This window comes from Vipera ursinii (genome assembly GCF_947247035.1).
Source record: "Vipera ursinii genome assembly, chromosome: W".
Classification (NCBI taxonomy): domain Eukaryota; kingdom Metazoa; phylum Chordata; class Lepidosauria; order Squamata; family Viperidae; genus Vipera; species Vipera ursinii.
The window spans coordinates 23,592,282-23,617,831 of NC_139522.1; the positions used below are offsets into that span (position 1 = coordinate 23,592,282).

A 25,550-nucleotide genomic window follows, 5' to 3' on the forward strand; every position below is an offset into this window, starting at 1 on the left:
CAGGGGTGTCAAACTTGCCGGCCCGTGGGCCGGTTGCATCATATGGAGGCCGTGCCCATCCCAACTCCGGCAATGCAAAAAAAGTCGTAATACATCACGGCACATCACATGATGCGGTGAGTTTGACACTAATATATCTATACCAAAATCAAGTGAAATGTTGACAACAGTTTATAATTCAGCTACTCCTACGGAACTAGGTCAGCTGGCTCCAACAGCAAATAAGTTTTTACCTATAGTGAACTCTAAAATTATGTAATCATACAGATAGTCCTTGACTTATTACCACAACTGAGCCCAAAATTTCTATTAAGCGAAAGGGTTGAGTGAGTTTTGCCCCATTTTATGACCTTTCTTGCCACAGTTACTGTAAGTGAATCACTGCAGTTGTAAAGTTAGTATCATGGTTGTTAAGTGAGTCTGGTTTCCCCATTTACTTTGCTTGTCAGAAGGTTGCAAAAGGTGATCACAGGACCCCAGGACATTGCAACTGTCATAAATATGAGTCAATTGCTAAGTGTCTGAGTTTTAATCACATGACCATGGAGATGCTGAAATGGTCATAAGTGTGAAAAATAGTCATGTCACTTTTTTCAGTGATGTTGTAACTTTGAACTGTCACTAAATGAACTGTTATAAATCAAGGACTACTTATACTCAAATTCAGAGATTGGAATGAGATTATAGCAGGGGTCTTCAAACATGGCCCTTTTATGACTTGTGGACTTCATCTCCCAAATGCCAGTGCCTGGCTGAGGAATTCTGGGAGATGAAGTCCACTAGTCATAAAAGTGCCAAGTTTGAAGAGCCCTGGATTATAGGAAACTCCCAATAATAAGCAGGAATCCTTTCAGCAAGTCTTCTGTTTACTTTAATTCATTGCAGCAGGCAATGCTCACTGCTCTTTTTCTTAACTGTTGGAAACATATTTACAGTAAATCTGTCTTTGATTAAAAATTGCCTTCATTTGATCCTTCTATTTCTTCTAACTCCTGCCCAGTGTCTTTGCTTTTTATCTAAGGTTCATAAAACAATAGCTCTCAGTTCTTGCTTCACTTTCTACCGAAACTTTATGGACCTATTTCAATCACGCTTTCATGCGGAATAGACTACCAAGTCTATACTAGCTTGTTAGTCGCCAAGGCAAAATCTATCATTGGTATCAGCACTGTTAGAGCTGCACCTTTGATCACCAAATCTTACTATGTAGTACAACTGAGTTCCTTTGGCCCTATACAGTTGCAAGAAAAAGTATGTGAACCCTTTGGGATTATGTGGAGTTTTGCATGAATTGGCCATAAAATACACTCTAAACGTCATGTAAGTCACAACAATAGAAAAACACAGTCTGCTTAAAATAATACTACACAAACATTAGCTGTTGTCATGTTTTAATTGAACATAACATGTAAACATTCACAGTGCAGGGTGGAAAAAGTATGTGAACCCCTAGCCCAGGGGTCGGCAACCTGAAAAAGGAAAAGAGCCACTGGGAACCGGTTCCATCACACATAAAAAAAAGTGGGAGCCACGTGTGTGTGTCCATGCACGCGCAAGCGCAAAAAATGTTTTGGGCATGCGCAAAACGGGTTTTTCTTGCGCATGTGCGGACGCGCGCGGTTGCCTTTTTTTTATGTGTGATGGAACCGGTTCCCGGTTGTGCGACGGCGACGGCCCGTTTGCAGAGCTACCACCTTCGGCAGCCTGCAAACGTGCCGCGGCAGCTTTCCCAACAAGCGGCGCCGCTGCCCGTTCGCGCGGAGGTGCGCGCGCACCTCTCCAAAGGTTTGGGGAGGTGCGCGCGCACCTCCGACCATTCAGAGAGGTGCGCGCGCACCTCTCCAAACGGGCGGTGCCACTCTCCATTTGGAGAGGTGCGCGCGCACCACTGCCCGTTCGAAGAGGTGCGTGCGCACCGGGCGGCTGGGAGCCGCAGGAGACGGCTCAAAGAGCCGCATGCGGCTCCGGAGCCGCGGGTTGCCGACCCGTGCCCTAGCCTAATGACTTCTCCAAGAGCTAATTGGAGCCAGGAGTGAGCCAACCTTGACTCCAATCAGTGTGATGATATTGGATGTGCTGCTGACAGCTGTCCTGCCCTTTAAAAACACACACCTGTTTTGGGTTTACTGGTCTCAAGAAGCACTGTCTGATGTGAACCATGCCTTGCAGAAAAGAGCTCTCAGAAGACCTACGATCAAGAATTCTTGACTTGCATGAAGCTGGAAAGGGTTACAAAAGTATCTCCAAAACCCTTGATGTTCATGTGTCCACGGTAAGACAGACTGTCTACAAATGGAGAAAGTTTAGCACTGTTGCTACTCTCCCTAGGCGTGGTCGTCCTGTAAAAATGACTGCAAGAGCACAGCGCATAATGCTTAATGAGGTAAAGAAGAATCCGAGAGTGTCAGCTAAAGACCTACAGAAATCTCTGGCACATGTTAACATTTTTGTTGACACATCTACAATAAGGAAAACATTAAACAAGAATGGAGTACATGGGAGGACACGATGGAGGAAGCCATTGCTGTCCAAAAAAAATATTGCAGCATGTTTGAAGTTTGCAAAAGAGCACCTGGATGTTCCACAGCACTACTGGCAAAATATACTGTGGACAGATGAAACCAAAATTGAGTTTGGGAAAAACACACAACACTATGTGTGGAGAAAAAAAGGCACAGCACACCAACATCAAAACCTCATCCCCACTGTAAAACATGGCGGAGGGAGCATCATGGTTTGGGGCTGCTTTGCTGCCTCAGGGCCTGGACGGATTGTTGTCACTGATGGGAAAATGAATTCCAGAGTTTATCAGGACATTTTGCAGGAAAACGTACAACCATCTGTCCACCAACTGAAGCTCCGCAGACAATGGGACAATGACCCAAAGCATACAAGTAATTCAACAAAACAATGGCTTCAACAGAACAGAATACGCCTTCTAGAGTGGCCCAGTCAGAGTCCTGACCTCAACCCGATTGAAATGCTGTGGCATGACCTTAAGAGAGCGATTCACACCAGACATCCCAAGAATATTGCTACACTGAAACAGTTTTGTGAAGAGGAGTGGTCCAAAATTACTCCAGATCGTTGTGCAGGTCTGATCTGCAACTACAGGAAACGTTTGGTTGAGGTTATTGCTGCCAAAGGAGGGTCAACCAGTTATTAAGTCCAAAGGTTCACATACTTTTTCCACCCTGCACTGTGAATGTTTCCATCTTATGTTCAATTAAAACATGACAACAGCTAATGTTTGTGTAGTATTATTTTAAGCAGACTGTGTTTTTCTATTGTTGTGACTTACATGACGTTTAGAGTGCATTTTATGGCCAATTCATGCAAAACTCCACGTAATCCCAAAGGGTTCACATACTTTTTCTTGCAACTGTAGGTACATTTCACCTGGTTTCAAACTAACCTGTTTTACAGGATATTCTCCATTTTGTAGAAGAGTTTCATTTCTACAGCTTTCCCACTTGTCAATAGGAATTCCTCCAGACTCAGTGTGGGGGTCCCTTTTTAATCTTCTTTATATGCTTTTCTTCTATGCTGATTTTGTATTATAAATTCAACTACCATGCATATGCTGACAAGTTTCAGAAGTATTCATCTGTCCCTATTCTACTGGACATAATGAGGGGCATTTCTAACTGCCTAGGCACAATTTCAGATTATATGTGCTTCCACTGTTTTAAACTTAACATAAGTAAAGCAGATATTGTGTTCTAGTCTGATCATCCCTCCTTTTCATGTTTCTCACTGAGTTCAAGGCTGCCAACTACAGGTCTCCCCAAGTATGAAGAACCTAGGAGTCTAAAACAGTGATATTGCCTTTAAAACCTTGGTTTTAAAATCTGCTATGTCATTGGAAAAAATTCAGAGAAGAGCAACTAAGATGATCAAAGGCCTGGAGACGAAAACATATGAAGAATGGCTACGGGACTTGGGCTTGCCTAGTCTAAAGAAAAGAAGAAATAGGGGAGACGTGATAGCAGTGTTCCAGTATCTGAGGGGCTGCCACAAGGCAGAGGGGGCCAGGTTGTTCACTAAAACACCAGAGGGAAGGACGAGAAACCATGGTTGGAAACTGATCAAAGAGAGAAGCAACCTGGAATTAAGGAGAAACTTCCTGACAGTGAGGACAATCAACCAGTGGAACAGCTTACTCCCAGAAATTGTGGGCGCTCCATCACTGGAGATTTTCAAGAAGAGACTAGACATTCACCTGTCTGAGATGGTACAGGTTCTCCTGCTTGAGCAGGGGGCTGGACTAGAAGACCTCCAAGGTCCCTTCCAGCTATTCTATTCTATTCTATTCTATTCTATTCTATTCTATTCTATTCTATTCTATTCTATTCTATATTCTATTCTATTCTATTCTATTCCATTCCATTCTATGTAACATATGCAGATTCCATTGGTTTCTTATAACTGAGAAGGCCATGCCCTTGGTTCATATCTTATCTGCGTCATACTTGGATTACTGCTGGCTAGATTAGTCAAGAACTCACTCTGTCTTCCTATGTGAATCCAGAATTCTATATACACTATTCAAAACTTTGCAATTTTGTCTTACCACTTTATCACCAGCTGTTCCACTACTTAGAAAAAGACACCATTATAAATTTATGGTGTTAACACAGTATGCTTTACCTATGGGCATACTCGGTACAGGTAGTTCTTGACTTACAACAATTGAGCCCAAAATTTCTGTTGCTAAGTGAGACATTTGTTAAGTGAGTTTTGCCCCATTTTACAACCTTTCTTGCCACAGTTGTTAAGTGAGTCACTGCACTTGTTAAATTAGTAACACAGTTAAGTGAATCTGGATTCCCCATTGACTTTGCTTGTCAGAAGGTTGCAAAAGGTGATCACATGACCCCAGGACATCACAAATATGAGTCAGTTGCTGAGTGTCTGAATTTTGATCACATGACACAAGTACTACTATCACCACAGGCTGTTCACACTTCAGGTAGAGTTATTCAATTACATGTGAGGTGGTTGATGTAGTAAGTAAGTGAATATACAAGAGTGTGCCATCAAAATAGAGTGGAAGATCCAGCAGGGCTTTCACAAACTCCATTAATGGGCCCTGTACATTTTTACATGTTATTAATGGCTAAGTTGAAGAAACACTTATCAAATGTGTTGGCAACATAAAATGGAGTGGAAGTAGTAAGACTGAAATAATTGAGTACAGTAAGACAACAGAAATAAAATCAAAAACTATCACAATAGGTTAGTGAAACAACAGAATTATACCAAAACAACAGAATTAAAATTTAACAGAAATAAAGGAAATACCGTATTTTCCGGCGTATAAGACGACTTTTTAACCCATGAAAATCTTCTCAAAAGTCAGGGGTCGTCTTATACGCCAGGTGCTGAAACTTTAGGGACAGGGCTGGCTGGAAAACCTGGAGCGGATCTCCCATTTAGTCTGCGCAGGGAAAGCGGGACCAATTGGAGAAGAAGCGGCAGTCTGTGATTTTTTACAGGCTGGGGTCTGGGCGTCTTTCCTTCTAAAGTTGAAGAGCAGCTGTAGTCTATCCCAACTTGAAAGGCAGGTGGGGAAGGCAGCAGCCAGAGCAGCTGCTTAGCTCTAAGGACACATTTGACTCAGGAACTGGGCGGGCTGGCTGGAAAACCTGGAGCGGATCTCCCATTTGTTTTTGTTTTTTTAATCCCATTTATATCCCGCCCTTCTCCGAAGACTCAGGGCGACTTACAATTTAAAGCACAAATCAATGTGCTTAGCAATAGCCTTCATTCTATGTATATGCCTGCTTATTAGAGCTTTCCCCCCCACAAGCAGCATTATTACAAAGTCAGCTTATTGCTCCCAACAATCTGGGTCCTCATTTTACCTACCTTGGAAGGATGGAAGGCTGAGTCAACCTTGAGCCTGGTGGGATGCGAACCTGCACTAATTGCAGGCAGCTGGTGTTACTTAAGGCTCTGCACAGGGAAAGCTTTAGAGTGAATTAGGAAAAGTGAAAAAGTGAATTAGGAAAATAGGAAACGGTTGCTGGAATTGGGTATGTGTAGTTTAACGAAGAGAAGGGTGAGGGGTGACATGATAGCAGTGATCCAATATCTCAGGGGCTGCCACAAAAAAGAGGGAGCCAAGCTATTCTCCAAAGCACCTGAAAGCAGGACAAGAAGCAATGGATGGAAACTAGTCAAGGAGAGAAGCAACCTAGAACTAAGGAGAAACTTCCTGACAGTTAGAACAATTAACCAGTGGAACAACCTGCCTCCAGAAGTGGTGAATGCTCCAACACTGGAAGTTTTTAAGAAGAGACTGGACAGCCATTTGTCTGAAATGGTATAGGGTTTCCTGCCTTAGCAGGGGGTTGGACTAGATGACCTCCAAGGTCCCCTCCAACTACTACTACTTCTTCTTCTTCTTCTTCTTCTTATTATTATTATTATTCTTATTATTATTATTTAATCCACTTTCACTGTTTTATGTTTACATGTTTGATGACAAACAGCCTTATGTTTATAAGTGACAGTTTTCCTAAGCACCTGCATGTCATAAGCATTTGAATTAAAATTACCATATTAAAATCAAATCTGATGTTTTTTAATTTTTATTTGGTGTGCGTTGGAAGAGGGGTAGTCTTATATGGCGAGTATAGCCCAAACCCTATAATTTAAGAGGAAATGTAGGGGGTCGTCTTATACGCCCAGTCGTCTTATACGCCGGAAAATACGGTATGGTGTTCTTTGGATGCAAATCAGCATTCTTTCTCCTCCAAACACAACGAGTTGAGTTTTTACCAAAAAGTTCTACTTTGGTTTCATCTGACCATATGACATTCTCCCAATCCTGTTCTGGATCATCCAAATGCTCTCTAGCAAACTTCAGACGGGCCCGGACATGTACTGGCTTAAGCAGGGGGACACGTCTGGCACTGCAGGATTTGAGTCCCTGGCGGCGTAGTATGTTACTGGAAGTTTTTAAGAAGAGACTGGACAGCCATTTGTCTGAAATGGTATAGGGTTTCCTGCCTTAGCAGGGGGTTGGACTAGATGACCTCCAAGGTCCCTTCCAACTTCTTCTTCTTCTTATTATTATTAAGTTTAATCCACTTGCACTGTTTTATGTTTACATGTTTGATGACAAACAGCCTTATGTATATAAGTGACAGTTTTCCTATACGGCGAGTATAGCCCAAACCCTATAATTTAACAGGAAATATAGGGGGTCATCTTATACGCCCAGTTGTCGTATACGCCGGAAAATACGGTATGTGGTTATGAAACAGAAAACAAATGCACAGGTATAGAATGGGAGCTCTCTGGCTTGAGAATATTACTTCTGACAAGGATTTTAGAATATCTGATTACCAAATATGTGGCTCCTTAAACAGGAAATGCAATTTTAAGCTGCATCAATTGAAATATAGTTCATAAATCTTAGAAGCTAATAATTATTGGGGGGGGGTTGCATTGGTCAGAGCACCTTACATCACTGCCCAGTCACCTTATAGGGGAGATGGCTGTCATAAAAAATAAATAATTAAAATAAAATAAAATTACTATATCCAATCTTAAGCACACAACTATCCACCTGGTATTGGGCTTCAAAGAATAATAGTGATCAGTAAGTAGTTGACTGGTATACAACTTTAACTACAAAACCTTGATATTATAAAATTAATTACAGAAAAGCATAGACAAAAACCTGACACATGAACAAACTTTGTCTCTCTGCATTTAGCCATGTGATTTCCACTACATGGGAGCCACTCATTTAGCAATGAAGGCTTCAATTAACTAGTTTCCTGCTACAAAGAGAAAAGTAAGATCAATGGCTTCTGAACAAGACAAGAAATGAAGCCAATCATTAACAATATTTTGATATATCCAAGAGCTAGCAAATCTGAACTCCTTGTTCTCATCATTTCTCTACTGGAAAACAAGCTGCAGTTTACATGATAATATAAAATTATTATTAGAAATGGCTGAAAATTCAACACATTTACAAATATCAAAACATACAGCAACTTCCTTTTACTAGAAACATCTAATATATTTAAAAACAAGTTTTCAAAATAAAACAAAGATAAGAACATTTCTCAATTATGAACATATAGGACATAAAGCAGAAGCAAAGTGTTTTGGCTTTGGAGATAGGAATCTACAAACTGTCTTCTACAAAGTCAGACTATTAAGTCTATTTAGCTCTGGACTGTCCTCCCCAACTTGCAATATCATCCTAAGGTTTCAATTATAGAACTAAAGATGGTAGGAAAAGAATCTGGATGTTACTGCATGCAAAGAATATACTCTATTACTGAGCTATTGCACTTTTCCACAAGTTTATGGTACAAAACTGGAGATAGTTTCCAGAAATGTTGAAATCACAGAGAATGAAAAGACGTCAATTTTAGGAACTGAAATATGTGTGCAATAGCAGCCTAAGCTTATTTCATTATTTTACTAACACTAATACTCTAATAACTTGGCCAGTAATTCAACGAAGAAAATAAAATTTATAATAGCAAACTCAAAATATCATTATCCAGGGACAGAAACTCGTGTATTTTTTAACCACCCTTACACAAAGCTCCATATACTGTAAAGATGTACCTTGAAAATGAAGACATCCTTTGAAACATACCACATGATATGCATATCACACCATATGTACATTAACAGACTGAAGAAATGAGGAAAGCCAAAAAGTATTTTGCTCATACTAAATACTTCCATATTGAAATCTGTAGAAGTTAATGAATTTAGCAATATGGCATCTATACTTTGAACTAGCATGCACAGACAGAATCACAGAGTTTGTAGTTAACAGAAAATTTCAGGTTTCTCCACAGAGTAGACTATTGTTTTAAGGGTACATGTTTCAGTCCCCATACTCAACACAAAATAAAAAGATTAATACACACCTGACAAATTTTTTCTCTCTGTTTTTTGTGAAAGGATGGACGAAGTGGGCACAGGCAGTTTTGATAAAGATGCCCCATTTGCATCAAATGATTTCTTTGGCTGATGATCTGACTGTAGAGAAAATGGACTAACAGGAACAGAACTTGGAGTAGTAGAAGGGTGAACCACTGTTTTGATGAGATGCTGTCCTGGGGTAGAACTACTGTGAGCCTCTGTTCTTGGCAATCTGTAGTCTCTGTCATTGTGTCTGCTTGTCTGAGACAAAATATTCTGTGGGAGCATATTAGCAGCATCACTGGAATGCTTGTCTTCCACTTTGGTTTATTATTCACAATGTTGAAATGAGAGACAGAAAATACCAAGTTAGAGCTCTGTTAACATACTGCATTTACTGCATTTTTTTCTATTTCAGCATCAAGATATATTGGTATACACTGCTATTTTAAAACAATACTTAAACATTGCTTAAATCATCATGAACTGTTGCATTATCTCCATTATAAAAAAAACTATAGAATTTTGAATGTTTCAGCAGAAGACTGCATATCTATGAATATTTCTGAGAACTTGAAATTTAGTATTTTGATTTAAAAATCTACAGGTAGTCCTAAACTTACAACCACAATTGGGACTGGAATTTCCACCATTAAGTCAGTGTGGTTGTAAAGCTAGTTGTCAGGTGACTGCACTGACTGATGGCAATCCCTACTTTCTGTTGCAGTCATAAAGAATCATAGGTTGTTAAGTGAGTACCCACCCCAATTCAAGCCATTCTGGGCATGGACCCTCGCAGCCTTGAGCTTCAGTAAGGTAAGGGACTGCCTCCAACTCAAAAGTTTACAAAGACAGAACAGCTTTAGCCACTTTGGAAAACTGTGCTGTCTTTGCAAGCCTTCCCCACCCCACAATTTCCCAAGTGGCTAAAGCTGTGCTATCTTCACAAACCTTTCTGAAAACAGTGCAGGTTTAGCCATGTGTAGGAAACATTTACTAGACAGGCTGGGTTCAAAAAGGAACAGCAAGGGCAGAGAGTCCCTGGGTGCAAAAGGCAAAAGGTTGGTGCAGGGAACTGGGAGAAGGCAATTGCATCAATGAATGCTTGCTAACACTTGCTGGGGAGAGAAAGAAGTTGGGCAAATGTTTGCTGAGGCTTCCTGGAATAAAGGAAGCAGCACAGAGCAACATGGTTCTAGGGCTGCTTGCTGCCTCACAATGCAGGGTGCAGGGCAACCAAAAGGACAGGGGGAGAAAATAGGTGGGTGGGTGGGTGAAGTTGAAGTACCCTTACAGTTGTAAGTGCAGGTGGGCTGCAAAGCACCTGAATTTTGATAATGTGACTAAAGGGGCAGTACAACTGTAACTTCAGGCATGGGTCGTAGCTCCATTTTTTCAGCACTGCTGTGATTTCAAAGAGTTGCTAAATGAATGGTCATAAGTCGAGGACTACCTGTACAGTGAGGGAAAAAATGATTTGATCCCCTGCTGATTTTGTACGTTTGCCCACTGACAAAGAAATGATTAGTCTATAATTTTAATGGTAGGTGTATTTTAACACTGAGACAGAATAACAACAAAAAAAACCAGAAAAAGGCATTTCAAAAAAGTTATAAATTGATTTGCATTTTAATGAGTGAAATAAGTATTTGACCCCTTCACAAAACATGACTTAGTACTTGGTGGCAAAACCCTTTTTGGCAATCAGAGGGGTCAGATGTTCCTTGTAGTTGGCCACCAGGTTTGCACACATCTCAGGAGGAATTCTGTCCCACTCCTCTTTGCAGATCGTCTCCAAGTCATTAAGGTTTCAAGACTGACGTTTGGCAGCTCAAACCTTCAGCTCCCTCCAAAATTTTCTATGGGATTAAGGCAGGCATGTCAAACTGCCGGCCCATGGGCCGGATGCGTCACGCCAAAACCATGCCCACCCCATTGCTGGCAATGGGGAAAAAGTCCCGATACGTCGCATGACATCACATGACATCACTAGTTTGACATGCCTGGATTAAGGTCTGGAGACTGGCTAGGCCACTTCAGGACCTTAATGTGCTTCTTGAGCCACTCTTTTGTTGCCTTGGCCATGTGTTTTGGGTCAATGCCATGCTGGAATACCCATCCATGACCAATTTTCAATGCCCTGGCTGAGGGAAGAAGGTTCTCACCCAAGATTTGACGGTACATGGCCCCGTCCATCGTCCCTTTGATGTGAAGTTGTCTTGTCCCCTTACCAGAAAAACATCCCCAAAGCATGTTTCCAACTCCATGTTTGACGGTAGGGATGGTGTTCTTGGGGTCACAGGCAGTATTCCTCCTCCTCCAAACATAGCGAGTTGAGTTGATGCCAAAGAGCTCAATTTTGGTCTCATCTGACCACAACACTTTCACCCAGTTTCCCTCTGAATCATTCAGATGTTCATTGGCAAACTTCAGACGGGCCTGTACATGTCCTTTGTTGAGCAGGGGGACCTTGCGGGCGCTGCAGGATTTCAGTCCTTCACAGCGTAGTTTGTTACCAATTGTTTTCCTGGTGACTATGGTCCCAGCTGCCTTGAGATCGACAAGATACTCCCGTGTAGTTCTGGGCTGATTCCTCACCGTTCTCATGATCATTGAAACTCCACGAGGTGAGATCTTGCACGGAGCCCCAGACCGAGGGAGATTGAGAGTTATTTTGTGTTTCTTCCATTTGCCAATAATCGCACCAACTGTTGTCACCTTCTCACCAAGCTGCTTGGAGATAGTCTTGTAACCCATTCCAGCCTTCTATAGGTGTACAATCTTGTCCCTGACACCCTTGGACAGCTCTTTGGTCTTGGCCAGGGGTAGGCAACCTCGGCTCTTTTATGACTCATGGACTTCAACTCCCAGAATTCCTGAGCCATGGCTGGCTCAGGAATTCTGGAAGTTGAAGTCCATGAGTCATAAAAGAGCCGAGGTTGCCTACCCCTGGTCTTGGCCATGGTGGAGTTTGGAATTAGATTGATTGCTTCTGTGGACAGGTGTCTTTTATACAGGTAAGGAGTTAGGAGCACTCACTTTAAGAGAGTGCTCCTAATCTCAGCTCGTTACCTGTATAAAAGAAACCTGAGAGCCAGAAATCTTTCTGATTGATAGGGGATCAAATACTTATTTCACTCATTAAAATGCAAATCAATTTATAACTTTTTTGAAATGCATTTTTCTGGATTTTTTTGTTGTTATGCTGTCTCTCACTGTTAAAATAAACCTACCATTAAAACGATAGACTGATCATATCTTTGTCAGTGGACAAAATCAGCAGGGGATCAAATAATTTTCCCCCTCACTGTATATAATTTGTATTGTGATTATTATCATAGCACAGTAATACAAATACAAGAAAAAAAGCTTTATTTTCTTTTGTTGATATGTAATGTATAGTTATCAAATTAATCACCAAAACTATTTCAGTGCCCGTATTAAGATAACACAATGTTGGGGGGGGGACATATTAAAGTTTAACCTTTTTGTAAAATGTGGTCAACTGAAGAAAAACCTTTTGAAAAAGAACATGCACAGGAATATTATTGGATTAAAATAGACATACTTCCACTAGCAAACCCACTAGCAGCAGTTGTTTGCATCACCTCTCTTCTGTAATCTCTATCTTTTGGAAAACTGTTGACAGATATTTTGCTTGCTTCTTTTTGTCTCTGCTCTCTGGTATAAAAATAAATAAATTATAAAATGAAACAATTTGGTAAGTTTACTATTCTACAATTTATGTCTATATTAATTATTTACCTTTCAAGCCATTCTTTTGGTTTTTCCCACTGTGAAACCTCTGTTCGGCAGTTATAGTAATATTTTTTGCCAGAAGAACTAATGTGCTCAGACCAGTCATCTGTAGAATCATAAGACTTAAAAAAAAATTGCAATCAACCTGATGGACTTCAGAAATATCATCTCAATTTTGAACATTAACATACATTTCATTAAAAAAATACTCCTTTCAGGAAAAATCAATAAAGCGCAAAGCATTTTATACTATAATTTTTATAGGCTTCAGCTCAACCCAAGGAAGGCTGAGTGGCTTTGGGTGTTTGGGCCTTCTGGTGTGAGTAACCTTACACTGTTGGTCTTGGATGAAGTGGCACTGCCTCAGACAGACCCGATGTGTGATCTGAGGGTCTTCCTGAACTCACAACTACTGCTCAAAGAACCAGTAGAAGCTGTGGCTAGGAGGGCCTTTGCACACCTCCAGGTTGTATGCCAACTGCGCTCACTCCTAGACTGGGGGGCCCTACACACTGTCACTCATGCCCTTGTGACCTTTTGTGTAGACCAGCGGCCCTCAACGTTTGGGGCATCAGGGACCGATTCTGTGGAGAGAGGTTGTTTCACAGACTGCAGGGGGCATGGTTTCACATGCTGCCTGCATCCCATGGATGGGGCTTCGCTTGTTTGTACGGCCTGGTTTCTGGCATGCCACAGCCTGGTGCCAATCCATGGGCCGGGGGTTGGGGACCCCTGTTGTAGACTATTGCAATGCACTTTACATGGGGCTGCCTCTAAAAATATTTGAAAATTTGGTGTTACTTGGCTGATGTGCATTTGTTGTAATGTTTATAACTGTTTTACAGGTAGTCCTCGACTTAGGACCAGAACTGAGACCAAATTTCTGTTGCTAAGCAAAACAATTATTAAGTAAGTTTTGCCCATTTTACAACCTTTCTTGCCACGATTGTTAAGTGAATCACTGCAGTTGTTAAGTTAGTACCATCAATGTTAAGTGAATCTACCTTCCCCATTGACTTTTCTTGTCAGAAGGTCGCAAAAGGTGATAACATGACCCCAGGACACTGCAACCATCATAAATACATGCCAGTTCCCAAGCGTCCAAATTTTGATCATTTGACCATGGGGATGCTACAATGGTCATTAAGTGTGAAAAATGGCCATAAGTCACTTTTTTCAGTGCCATTGTAACTTTGATTGCTCACCGAACAAATAGTTGTAAGTCAAGAACTACCTGTACGTACTTTATGAGTAAGATTACCTTATTAATACCTGGAAAAACCCCACACCAGAATCATGAGATTTCAATTCAAGGTCTTAATTACTTACTTCAGTGCCGTTGTAACTTTGAACGGTCACTAAATGAATGGCTGTAAATCAAGGACTACTGGTATTTGATTTTAACTTGTTGAGATGGGCAGCTACATAAAGTGGATAGATAAACAATGAGATAACTAAACTAACTTAGAAACTGAACAACAACAAAATGTAACAGCTTTCAAATAGTAAATGGAGAATTTAGTTTCACTTGATAGAATTAAACTAGTGGAGATACCCTATCCAATCTACTATTGTAACAATTTATATAATATGCTTTAGACTGAAATACTCAACTTATCCAGAACAGAAATTACCTAGAACATAGTATGTACAGTTTTGTTTGCTTGATTTCTATTAACCGTAATTATCTAAAATTTCTTGAAAAGGGAAGCAAAGTATATGCAAAATTTAATAAAATAAACTTGATTGGCCAATTCAGTATTAGTACTTACTGCATCAGATGTTTTGCTTGGATTATTGCTAGGGTTAGAAGAATGTGAATTTGAGCTATGAAGAGCACTGTGGTTATGAGTGTTTTCTTGTGGAGAATAACTGGTCCCTAGAAAACAATGGTTTATATTATTTCTCAATTCCTTAAGTCCAACATACTTTATCTTGGTGCATATAGGCTAAGTATCATGTGTCTCACATATACACTGTACAGCACCAATTTTCCACTGAACAAATACAGCTATATTTTCTAAAGAAAAATGTTTCTGAACTGAAAAATGATAAATTTAATAAAATATTATGAAATTAAAAATGATCAGCACAACTGCCCCCAGTAAAGTTAAATCAGAATAAAATTTAAAAACTTCCACAACCAAAACTAAACAACATTCTAAAAGATTACTTCAGAAATATGCCAAAGTATAACAGAGCCATGAATTTCACATTGAAAATTTCTATCATCTATCCATTCATCTTCAAAATGCCTCAAACTCCCAGCCCTCAAGAGGCAATCAAGTAAAGTACCATGTTCAATGGTATTGATAAATGTGGAGAGGTCCAATTACAATTAGGAGACTACTCCTCCCATGCAGATCCTGAGGAAAATAATCCACCAGTGACCACAATAACAGAGTTGGAAGGGACCTTGGAGGTCTTCTAATCCAACCCACTCAATCAGGAAACCCTATACCAGGGGTAGGCAACCTTGGCTCTTTTATGACTCATGGACTTCAACTCCCAGAATTCCTGAGCCAGCCATGCTGGCTCAGCAATTCTGGGAGTTGAAGTCCATGAGTCATAAAAGAGCCAAGGTTGCCTACCCCTGCCCTATACCATTTCAGACAAGTGGTTGTCCATTCTCTTCTTAAAAACCCACTACTTTTTAAGGCAAGCTGTTCCACTGATTAACTGTAGTTTTCTGGATCCATTCCCCCCCCCTTTTTTTTGAAGATTGAAACCATATCATCTCTTTTCCCGTCCTCTGGTAGTTCCCCAGTGTTCCAGGAGCTTTGAAAGATTTGGTTCAGTGGTTCCGACAACATGTGTGCCAGCTCCTTCAGAACCCTGGGATGTAATCCATCTGGTCCCGGTGATTTGAACTTATCTAGAGTGGATAGACATTCTCTTACCATTTTGTTGCCTATTTTGACTTGTAATTCTATTTCGTCTTTTATGGTACTGCTTTTTTTTATCCCATTTATATCCCGCCCTTCTCCGAAGACTCAGGGCGGCTTACAATCTAAGAAGGACAAATCAATGTGCTTAGCAATAGCCTTCATTCTATGTATATGCCTGCTTATTAGGGCTTTCACTCCCCCCCCAAGCAGCATTTTTACAAAGTCAGCTTATTGCCCCCAACAATCTGGGTCCTCATTTTACCTACCTCGGAAGGATGGAAGGCTGAGTCAACCTTGACCCTGGTGGGACTCGAACCTGCACTAATTGCAGGCAGCTGGTGTTAGTTAAGGAGGCATTAGCCCACTGCTCCACCAAGGCTTTTGATAGGTTGGGCTACTTTTTTGCTTGATCTTTTTCATGTTGAAACTTTATTACTGTTAACTTTTGTTGCAAGTCTTAGTTAATTCTAACCCTTAGCTTTCCTGACTTTGTCTTTGCAGATTTGGGCTATTTGCTGGTATTCTGTTTTAGATATGTGACCTCTTTCCATTTTTTATACTTGTCCTTTTTATCTCTCAGTTTATCAAAGGGTTCTTCATGCAACTATGTTGGTTTCGTCTGGGGGCTCTTATTTTTCTTTCTGAGTATTATGCTAAACTGGGCTTTATAATCTCATTTTTTATAATTTCATCTCATAATCCCAAGATTGAGTTGTTTCCCCCTTGACTTTATTCTATTACTTGTGCCTGCATTATGTTGAATTCCAATATGACATGGTCACTCTCCCCTAAATTCCCCTTAATGTCAACCCCCCCCCCATTGTTTCATCTCTATTAGTAAAAATTAAGTCCAATATAGCTAATCCTCTGGTTCCCTCCTCTACCTTTTGGATGACAAAGTTGCCTGATAGGTATGTCAGGAACCTGATTGATCTCCCACTTGATGCAGAATTTGTCCCCCAGTTGATGTCAGGGTAGTTAGAATTCCTCATTACTACTGTGGTGTGTTTTCTGCACACCTTAGCTAACTGATTAGCAAAAAGTTCATCTATAAGAGCCGTGGTGGTACAGCGGTTAGAATGCAGTATTGCGGGCTAACTCTGCGCACAGCCAGGAGTTCAATCCTAACTGGCTCAAGGGTGACTGTCTTCCATCCTTCCGAGGTCGGTAAAATGAGGACCCAGATTGTTGGGGGCAATATGCTGACATTGTAAAACACTCAGAAAGTGCTATAAAGCACTATGGAATGGTATACAAGTCTAAGTGCTATTGCTATTTCCAGTTTGGTTAGGTGCCCTGTAGTATACACCTGTGTCAATGTCATTCTTTTTTCCTTTTATATTAACCCATATGCATTCAAGAAGGCTTTCATCCTTGGGTATTATGCATTTTGTAGAGGTGTAGTGATTTCTTACATATGATGCAATGCCATCTCCTGTTAGGTCTAACTAACCAAAGAGAGAAGCAACCTAGAACTAAGGAGAAACTTCCTGACAGAACAATTAACCAGTAGAACAACCTGCCTCCAGAAGTGGTGAATGCTCCCAACACTGGAAGTTTTTAAGAAGAGACTGGACAGCATTTGTCTGAGATGGTATAGGGTTTCCTGCCTGAGCAGGGGGTTGCACTAGATGACCTCCAAGGTCCCTTCCAATTATCATTATTATTAGTAGTATTAGTATTATCATAATACACATGTAATAGACCACAATATAAACATAACTTCTATATGCACTGGGAAAACAAAATATTCATGTGACTTAATTTATTGCAATATTAGCTTTATTGTTGTGGTCTGGAACTGAAACTGCAATATTTATTTACCTATCAAATTTATTTATCAAATTTCTATACCACCTATCACACTTGTGTGACTCTGGGTGGTTTAGAAATAAAATCAGATATCTTGAAGGTAAGCCTATATTTACATTGTTTATATTTGTTGCTTCTATTCAACTCCCATCTCATATCCAGATTGAAATTAAAAATATTTTGTAGATCTGTTTATTTATTTATAAAATTTATTGGCCGCCCACCTTACCACAGGGTAACTCTGGGTGGCCGTTACATAAGTTAATTTTTAAAAATGTAAGATGACCAAAGTAGGAGTAAAACTGTCAGTCTTATCTCATAAATTATCTGAGTTATTCATATTTTAATTGCATTTCTATCTCATAATTTAAACTGCAGAAGTTGGGACATTCAAGAAGTGATAGTATAATATAGCACAAAGCACATCCTAAAATATTTTAAAATACCTGAAAATTTGTGAGACTGACAAATCTCACAAAATTTCAGAATTCTCTTCCACATCTCATGAGATATTGACAATGTAAGATTTGAAATAAGGGTTTAACATTAAAAAAATAATTTTGGGTTCAGACATAAAACATCTGGAGAGGGGCTGTATTGCTGACCATTTTGCTGTGTTTTTGCACTAAGAAGCACCTGTGTACTCTAATAAAAGAAGCATCCCAATAAAAGAAATGAGAGCTGTCCAAGTGATTCAAGAAAGAATGCCAAAGTTAACAAATAAAGAATTCTCTTTAAAATATTCTGATATAACAAGCCTTTTTTAAAAAAAAATCCTACTGTCATTTATATACATAACTCAAGGCAGCAAACATGCCTAATGGTCCTTCCTCCTATTTTCCCCACAACCACCATCCTGTGAGGTGAGTTGAGATAGAGTGATTGGCCCAAAGCCAGCCCAATAATAATGTGTGTCAGCTTGTCCCAGAACAGTGTGAAGCCAGCTTGCCAGGTGAGCAGAAGATCGGAGGGGGGGAGGGAGAGAGGGAGAGAAAGAGAACTCATGCACAGCAGCCTCTATTTCTTTTTAATTAAACTCTTCAATCAAGTTCCCCCCATGTGTCCGTGCGCGCGGGCAGTTTGCGGCTCCCAGGTTTTTTTTCCCTCTGGGAAACAGGTCCAAGTGGCTCTTTGAGTGTTGAAGGTTGCCGACCCCTGCACTAGACTAAAGTAGCCCTAAACCTGCTTTAAAATTAAAAAAAAATAAAGATGGAAATCTAAAGGACTGCATTTCCTTTTTGCTTAGAGGAACAAGGACGAAAAAACCATAACATTTACATACAAGTACTTTCTCTTGGGAAAATGTGCAAGCTCAACATTGGTGTGTTTCATAGCTGCCATCTCTCTCAGAAATATATAGTCTGTGACAGAGAATGAGTGTACAGCTAAATCCAGGCTTATACTGTCCACACAAAATGCCACAGTTTTCTATAGCCAAGAATACAAACAAATGGATCATCATACAAATCAACCCAGAGTTCTCACTCAAGTCACAAATGACCAAGCTCAAATTATCCTACTTCAAACACATTATACAAAGACCTGGCTCTCTAGAGAAGGCTCTAATGGTGAGAAAGATGAAGGAAAGAGGACGACCAGCAACCACATGGATAGACTCAGTTACAGTGGTGATAAGTGCACCATTGGGAGATCTAAAGCAGGGCTTTTCAACCTTTTCACCAATTGTACCACTTTTAGGATATGGCAATATTCAAGTACCACCAGTCGCCTAGCACGGTGTCAAAAACGTGATTAAAAAAAAAGCGTGACTTGCAACAGTTCGCTTAGTGACTGTTCGAAGTTACAATGGCACTGAAAAATGTGAATATTTTTCACACTTATGACTGTTGCAGCATCCCCAGGATCACGTGATTTACATTTGGATGCTTGGCAACTGATTTGTATTTCTGATGGTCACAGTGTCATCTGATCCCCTTTTGCAACCTTTTGACAAGCAAAGTCAATGGCTGGGGGGGGCATGGCCAGCTCAATGTCGCTCAGGTTGGGGGGTGCTTGTTGGCGGGGGCGAGGGGGGATCTGGGGATCTCTGATGGAGGGCAGTGGGACTGGGGTGGGCATGGTCCACCGGAGGAACCTCACCATCCCTCTTGGGCTGTGCGGGGGACTCCCAGACAGTGGCGCGGGCTGCCCAGAACTCTGGGCAGCGGAGGGTAAGCGCCCAGCTCGGCCCTCAAGCTCCTGGGGCACTAGGACCCTGCAGCTCAACCCAGTCCAGCCCCACTTCCCTGAGGGAGCGCCTGGCTGTGCTTACCTCCTCGAGGCTGCTGCTGCTGCGCTCACTCTCCTTGGCCAGGTTGCTCATGGTGGATGCAGGAGGGCAAAGTGTATGGACCCACTCCCTCTCCATGCGAGGAGACCCAGCTTTGTAACCAAAGCATCCTTCGCGATAGGATGGGAGACCACCAGGATAGGCCAGGAGCAGGGGGGCAAGAGGATGGCGAAAGGGCAGCAGGGCTGCTTGGTGGCCAACTGCTAAGGCAGGACTTCCCTCAGAGCCTCCCTTCCTCTCATTATAATCTTCCTTCCTTCCTTCTTCCTTTTTCTTTTTTTCCTTCCCTCTTCATTTTCTTTTTTCTTCCTTCCCCTCTTTTTCCTTCCTTGGTCTATGCCCCTCTTTCCTTCTTTTTCTTTGTCTTTCCTCTTTCCTTTTCTTTCCTGTCCCATCTTGGATGCTCAAATACAAAAGGGGAAACATTTCTCAATGCCTCCTTGCCTTGTGATCAAATGCCACTTTTGCCAGTAGTTTGTGGCCACTTAAAAGACTGAGAACAAACCACGCCCAGTTTATCCCGTGGTTGCATTTAGTGGGGGTGTCCACAGAGAACAGTACAGCAAAACTGTCAAAATGGTGGCTATGATAGTTGATCAGAGCTCCTCTGTTTTTTATGTGCAACAGCTTTAGCGTTTAGGAAGAGAGGCAGCTTAGTTGCTTTTCTATTAATACATAATCCTTAAAAGGGCTCTTCTGTACTGACCCTGCCCTGGTCTAATTCAGACTGGAAATATAGCAAAGGAAAATATTTTTCCCACTCTGCTTTGTCCTGTTTTCCCCACTGGAAATGGCTGTTTGCAACACACAAGGAGGGGATACTTTCCTAAGAGCTCACAATTCAAGAATACCAATGTTAACTTGGATTCCCAACAAGGTCCTGTCTGTGACAAAACAGAACACAAAATTGCTTTCTCCTTTGAGCCCAAGTCTCAATAGATCCAGGATTGAAGAAGAACTGTGTGAACTGGGACATCTCCAACCAAGTTGCCTCTCCTTCCTTCCTTCCTCTTTCCTTCCCTCCCTCCCTCCCATTTCCCTCCCTTCCTTCTTTTCTCCTTTTCCCTCCCTCCCATTCTCTCCTTCCTCCCTCCCTCCCTCCCTCCCATTCTTTCCTCCATACTTCTCTCCTTCTTTCCTTCCCACTCCCATCTCCTTCCTTCCTGTTTCCCTGCCTGTCTGCCTGCCTTTTTATTTCTCATTCCCATCTCCTTCCTTCCTTTTTCCCTCCCTCCCTTCATTACTTCTCATTCCTATCTCTTTCCTTCTTCCGTGCTCAGGAAGGGATGACGTGAGGGGGTGAGATTGCCAGCGCTGCCAGTGGCCATGCTGCCGCTGGTCATGCTGCCGCTGGTCGTAGCTATCCAACATGGGGCGGTCCCGGTGAAAGGGAAGCCTCGTGGCTGCGAGGCTAGGTCAGAGAGCAGGCCATGGAGGTGCTGGTGGCGGGTATGGCGCCGATCTACAACCTGGAGGGGGCCATCAAAGCCGGAATGCGCGCAGTCTTAGATCAACGGGGCAGCCCTGGAGCCAGCAAGGGGCCACCCCGCCGCCTCTGCCCCGACCCTGGGGGTGCACATAGGTGGCGAGCGTGGGATGCTGGCATCCTGGGGGAAAGGGAAGCGCTTCTCCTGCCTCTTTTCTTTCTGAGCCGTCAGCAGGGATGCAGGGCATTTGACGCCTCCTGTGCGGGTGCCCAGGGGGCAGGACGGGGGCAGCTCCTCACTGGCCCTTTCCCGCCAAAACCTTCTTTCAGATCCTCTCCTCTCCCCCCTCCTCCTCTTCTCTTCAGTGCACCTCCAGCTTCCAGAAGCACAAATCAGCTGCAGCCCGGCGCTGACCCTGGGCATGCTGCCCAACCCGCACAGCCCTGCAGAAGCACCGATCAGCTTGTAGCCACGTGCACTGATCCTGGGGCTACTGCTGAGCCCCGACAGCCCTGCAGCTCCAGCTCTCCCTCCCTCAGGCTTCTGTGACACTGCCACCACTTCAGTTCATTCCCTTATCCTGCTACCACTTGTCTAGGATGGTTGCGTACCACCGGCCAGGTGCCAAAGTACTTTTATGCTGCTTGTATTCCATGTGACAGTACACTTTTGTAAAGGACAGGTGGAATATATGGATACAGATATGCTGCAATACAGTTGTTTTCAAGTATTTCAGATAACCACTAACATTAAATTTCATGCTTCCACTTTCTGCAAGTTTATTCTAGCTCAATCCCCATCTTTATATAGGCCATTTTTCTTCCACCCTAAATGATCTTTTTACTGCCAATCAGAACTGGGCAATCCATTTATCCTGAATTATTAAATTACATACAAAATGAAAAGGATATCTCACAATTTAGATGCCACTATAAATCCTGGCTAGCTTAAATGAGAATATTAGAGACATGCACAAAATAAATCCATGAGTCTGAGATGTATTTTCTTTGTTATTTCTTTATCTATTGTATACCTGCCATGAACAAAAATTAACATGGTCAGAGATCAAAGATAATGGATTTGCAGTCCAAAACTAGTGAGGAAGATTTATTTACTGCTACATTTAAAACCCCCTTCATGGATTACTGCCTTGTCGTGGCGAAGGGGGCTTGCGTAATTCAATGAAGCTATGAGCTATGCCGTGCAGGGCCACCCAAGACGGACAGGTCATAGCAGAGAGTTCTGACAAAACGTGATCCACTGGAGAAGGAAATGGCAACCCACTCCAGTATCTTTGCCATGAAAACCCCATGGACAGTACCAAAAGGAAAAAAAGATATGACGCTGGAAGATGAGCCCCTCAGGTCGGAAGGCGTCCAATATGCTACTGGGGAAGAGCAGAGGGCTAGTACTAGTACGCCAGAAAGAATGAAGCGACTAGGCCAAAGCTGAAAGGACGCTCAGCTGTGGATGTATCTGGTGGTGAAAGGAAAGTCCGATGCTGTAAAGATTCTTTCTCCATAGGAACCTGGAATGTAAGATCCATGAATCAAGGCAAGCTGGACATGGTCAAACAAGAGATGACAAGACTGAACATTGACATCTTAGGAATCAGCAAACTTAAATGGACAGGAATGGGGTGAATTTAATTCAGATGACCATCAGGTATACTACTGCGGGCAAGAATCCCTCAGAAGAAATGGAGTAGCCTTCATAGTCAATAAAAGAGTAGGAAAAGCAATACTGGGATACAATCCCCAAAATGACAGAATGATCTCAGTTTGAATCCAAGGCAAACCATTCAATATCACAGTAGTCCAGGTCTATGCCCCAACCACCGGTGCTGAAGAGGATGAAATTGACCGGTTCTATGAAGCCCTACAGCACCTTACAGAACTAACACCAAAAAATGATGTCCTTATCATCATAGGGGATTGGAATGCTAAAGTAGGAAGCCAAAAGATAACCAGAATAACAGGCAAGTTTGGCCTTGGAGTACAAAATGAAGCAGGGCACAGGCTGATAGAATTTTGTCAAGAGAATACGATGGTCATAGCAAACACTCTTTTCCAACAACCCAAGAGACGGCTCTACACATGGACATCACCAGACGGTCAACACAGAAATCAGATTGACTATGTGCTCTGCAGCCAAAGATGGAGAAGCTCTATACAGTCAGTAAAAACAAGACCAGACGCTGACTGTGGCTGAGACCATGAGCTTCTCGTTGCAAAGTTTAGGCTTAAACTGAAGAAAGTAGGGAAAAGCACTAGGCCACTCAGGTATGAATTAAATCGTATCCCTGTTGAATATACAGTAGAGGTGACAAATAGATTTAAGGAATTAGATCTGATAGACAGAGTGCCTGAAGAACTATGGACGGAGGTTCGCAACATTGTACAAGAAGTAGCAACTAAACCATCCCAAAGAAAAAGAAATGCAAGAAAGCAAAATGTCTGTCTGAGGAAGCTTTGCAAATAGCTGAGGACAGGAGGGAAGCGAAAGGCAAGGGAGAAAAAGAAAAGATACACTCAATTGAATGCAGAATTCCAGAGAATAGCTAGAAGAGATAAGAATGCCTTCTTAAATGAACAGTGCAAAGAAATACAAGAAAACAATAGAATAAGGAGGACCAGAGATCTCTTCAAGAAAATTGGAGATGAAGGGAACGTTTCATGCAAAAATGGGCATGATAAAGGACCAAAATGGCAGGGACCTAACAGAGGCAGAAGAGATTAGGAAGAGGTCACAACAAACTGGCAAGTTCTTAAAGAGATGGGAGTACCAGACCATCTTAATTGTCTCTTGAGAAACCTATATGTGGGTCAAGAAGCAACAGTGAGAACTGGACACGGAACCACTGATTGGTTCAAAATTGGGAAAGGAGTCCGGCAAGGCTGTATACTGTCACCCCGCCTATTTAACTTATATGCAGAGCACATCATGAGAAAGGCAGGGCTAGATGAATCAAAAGTTGGAATTAAAATTGCTGGGAGAAATATCAACAACCTAAGGTATGCAGATGATACCACTCTAATGGCAGAAAGTGAAGAGGAACTAAAGAGCCTCTTGTTGCGGGTGAAGAAGGAGAGTGCAAACGTTGGCTTGAAACTTAACATTAAGAAAACCAAGATCATGGCATCCGGCCCTCTCAATTCCTGGCAAATAGATGGGGAAGAAATGGAGGTAGTGACAGATTTTATTTTCCTAGGCTCCAAGATCACTGCAGATGGGGACTGTAGCCAAGAAATTAAAAGACGCTTGCTCCTTGGGAGGAAAGCCATGGCAAATCTAGACAGCACACTAAAAAGCAGAGACATCACCCTGTCAACAAAAGTGTGTATAGTCAAGGCTATGGTCTTCCCAGTTGCAATGTATGGCTGTGAAAGTTGGACCATAAGAAAAGCTGAGCACCAAAGAATTGAAGCCTTTGAACTATGGTGCTGGAGAAGACTCCTGCGAGTCCCTTGGACTGCAAGGCGATCAAACCGGTCAGTCCTAGAGGAGATCAACCCTGACTACTCTTTAGAAGGCCAGATCCTGAAGTTGAAACTCACTGGAGAAGAGCCTAATGCTGGGAAAGGTTGAGGGCAAGAGAAGAAAGGGATGACAGAGAATGAGGTGGCTGGATGGAATCACTGAAGCAGTAGGCGTGAGCTTAAATGGACTCCAGAAGATGGTAGAGGACAGGAAGGCCTGGAGGAACGTTGTCCATGGGGTCGCGATGGGTCGGACACGACTTCGCAACTAACAACAACATTTAAAACTGAAGTTCTGTCTCCTGCTACTCACATAACAGCCACATTCCACAAGTACTAAATCTAATGCAATCAAGTTCAAATTCAACAAGTACATGAGAAACAAGATCTATGTAGGAGTGGCTGTGGATACCGGCATCTCGTATTGTCCAACAAGTTCCATCTCTTTTGATGGGGGGAGGTATTGCCCCCCTCTGAAAGGGCTCGCAACTTGGTTGTCCTCCTGGATTCACAGCTTAATTTGGAAGAACATTTAACTGCTTTGACCAGGGGGGCCTTTGCACCTATACGCTAAATTATCGAAGTGTGAGTTCCACTAGGAAAGAATAGACTATCTGGGATATCGCATATCCCCAGAGGGCATCGAAATGGACCCTGAAAAAGTCAGGGCAGTATTAGAATGGGCACCCCCCCGCACACGGAAGCAATTGCAAAGCTTCGTTGGATTTGCAAATTTCTACCGCCAATTCATCCCTTCATTTGGCCAAATAGCCATGCCCCTCACAAACTTATTGAAAACGAAGGGGGAGGGTGCCCCGTGAAACCCAGCCAGCCTCTGAAGTGGACCATGGAATGTCAAGCAGCATTTGAAAGGCTAAAGAGACTTTTTTCTGCTGAGCCTGTCCTGAGACATCCAGATCCTGATAAACCTTTTGTAATACAGGCAGATGCTAGCGATGTAGCGGTGGGAGCCGTATTATTACAGGAA

General features: G+C 42.2%; 1 protein-coding gene across 2 annotated transcripts in view; it reads right to left on the bottom strand.

Annotated features, from left to right (window-relative positions):
• LOC310648286 (WW domain-containing adapter protein with coiled-coil-like) overlaps window positions 1-25,550 on the bottom strand; it is a 124,081-nt gene that overhangs the window by 63,657 nt on the left and 34,874 nt on the right. For both annotated transcript variants that reach the window (XM_083376037.1, XM_083376038.1), the window contains 4 exons: window positions 14,439-14,545; window positions 12,673-12,788; window positions 12,476-12,588; window positions 8,913-9,227 (listed from right to left, as the gene is read on the bottom strand). In XM_083376037.1, coding sequence (XP_083232163.1) covers window positions 8,913-9,227; window positions 12,476-12,588; window positions 12,673-12,788; window positions 14,439-14,545 — 651 coding nt within the window. The remainder of the gene's footprint in view (window positions 1-8,912; window positions 9,228-12,475; window positions 12,589-12,672; window positions 12,789-14,438; window positions 14,546-25,550) is intronic.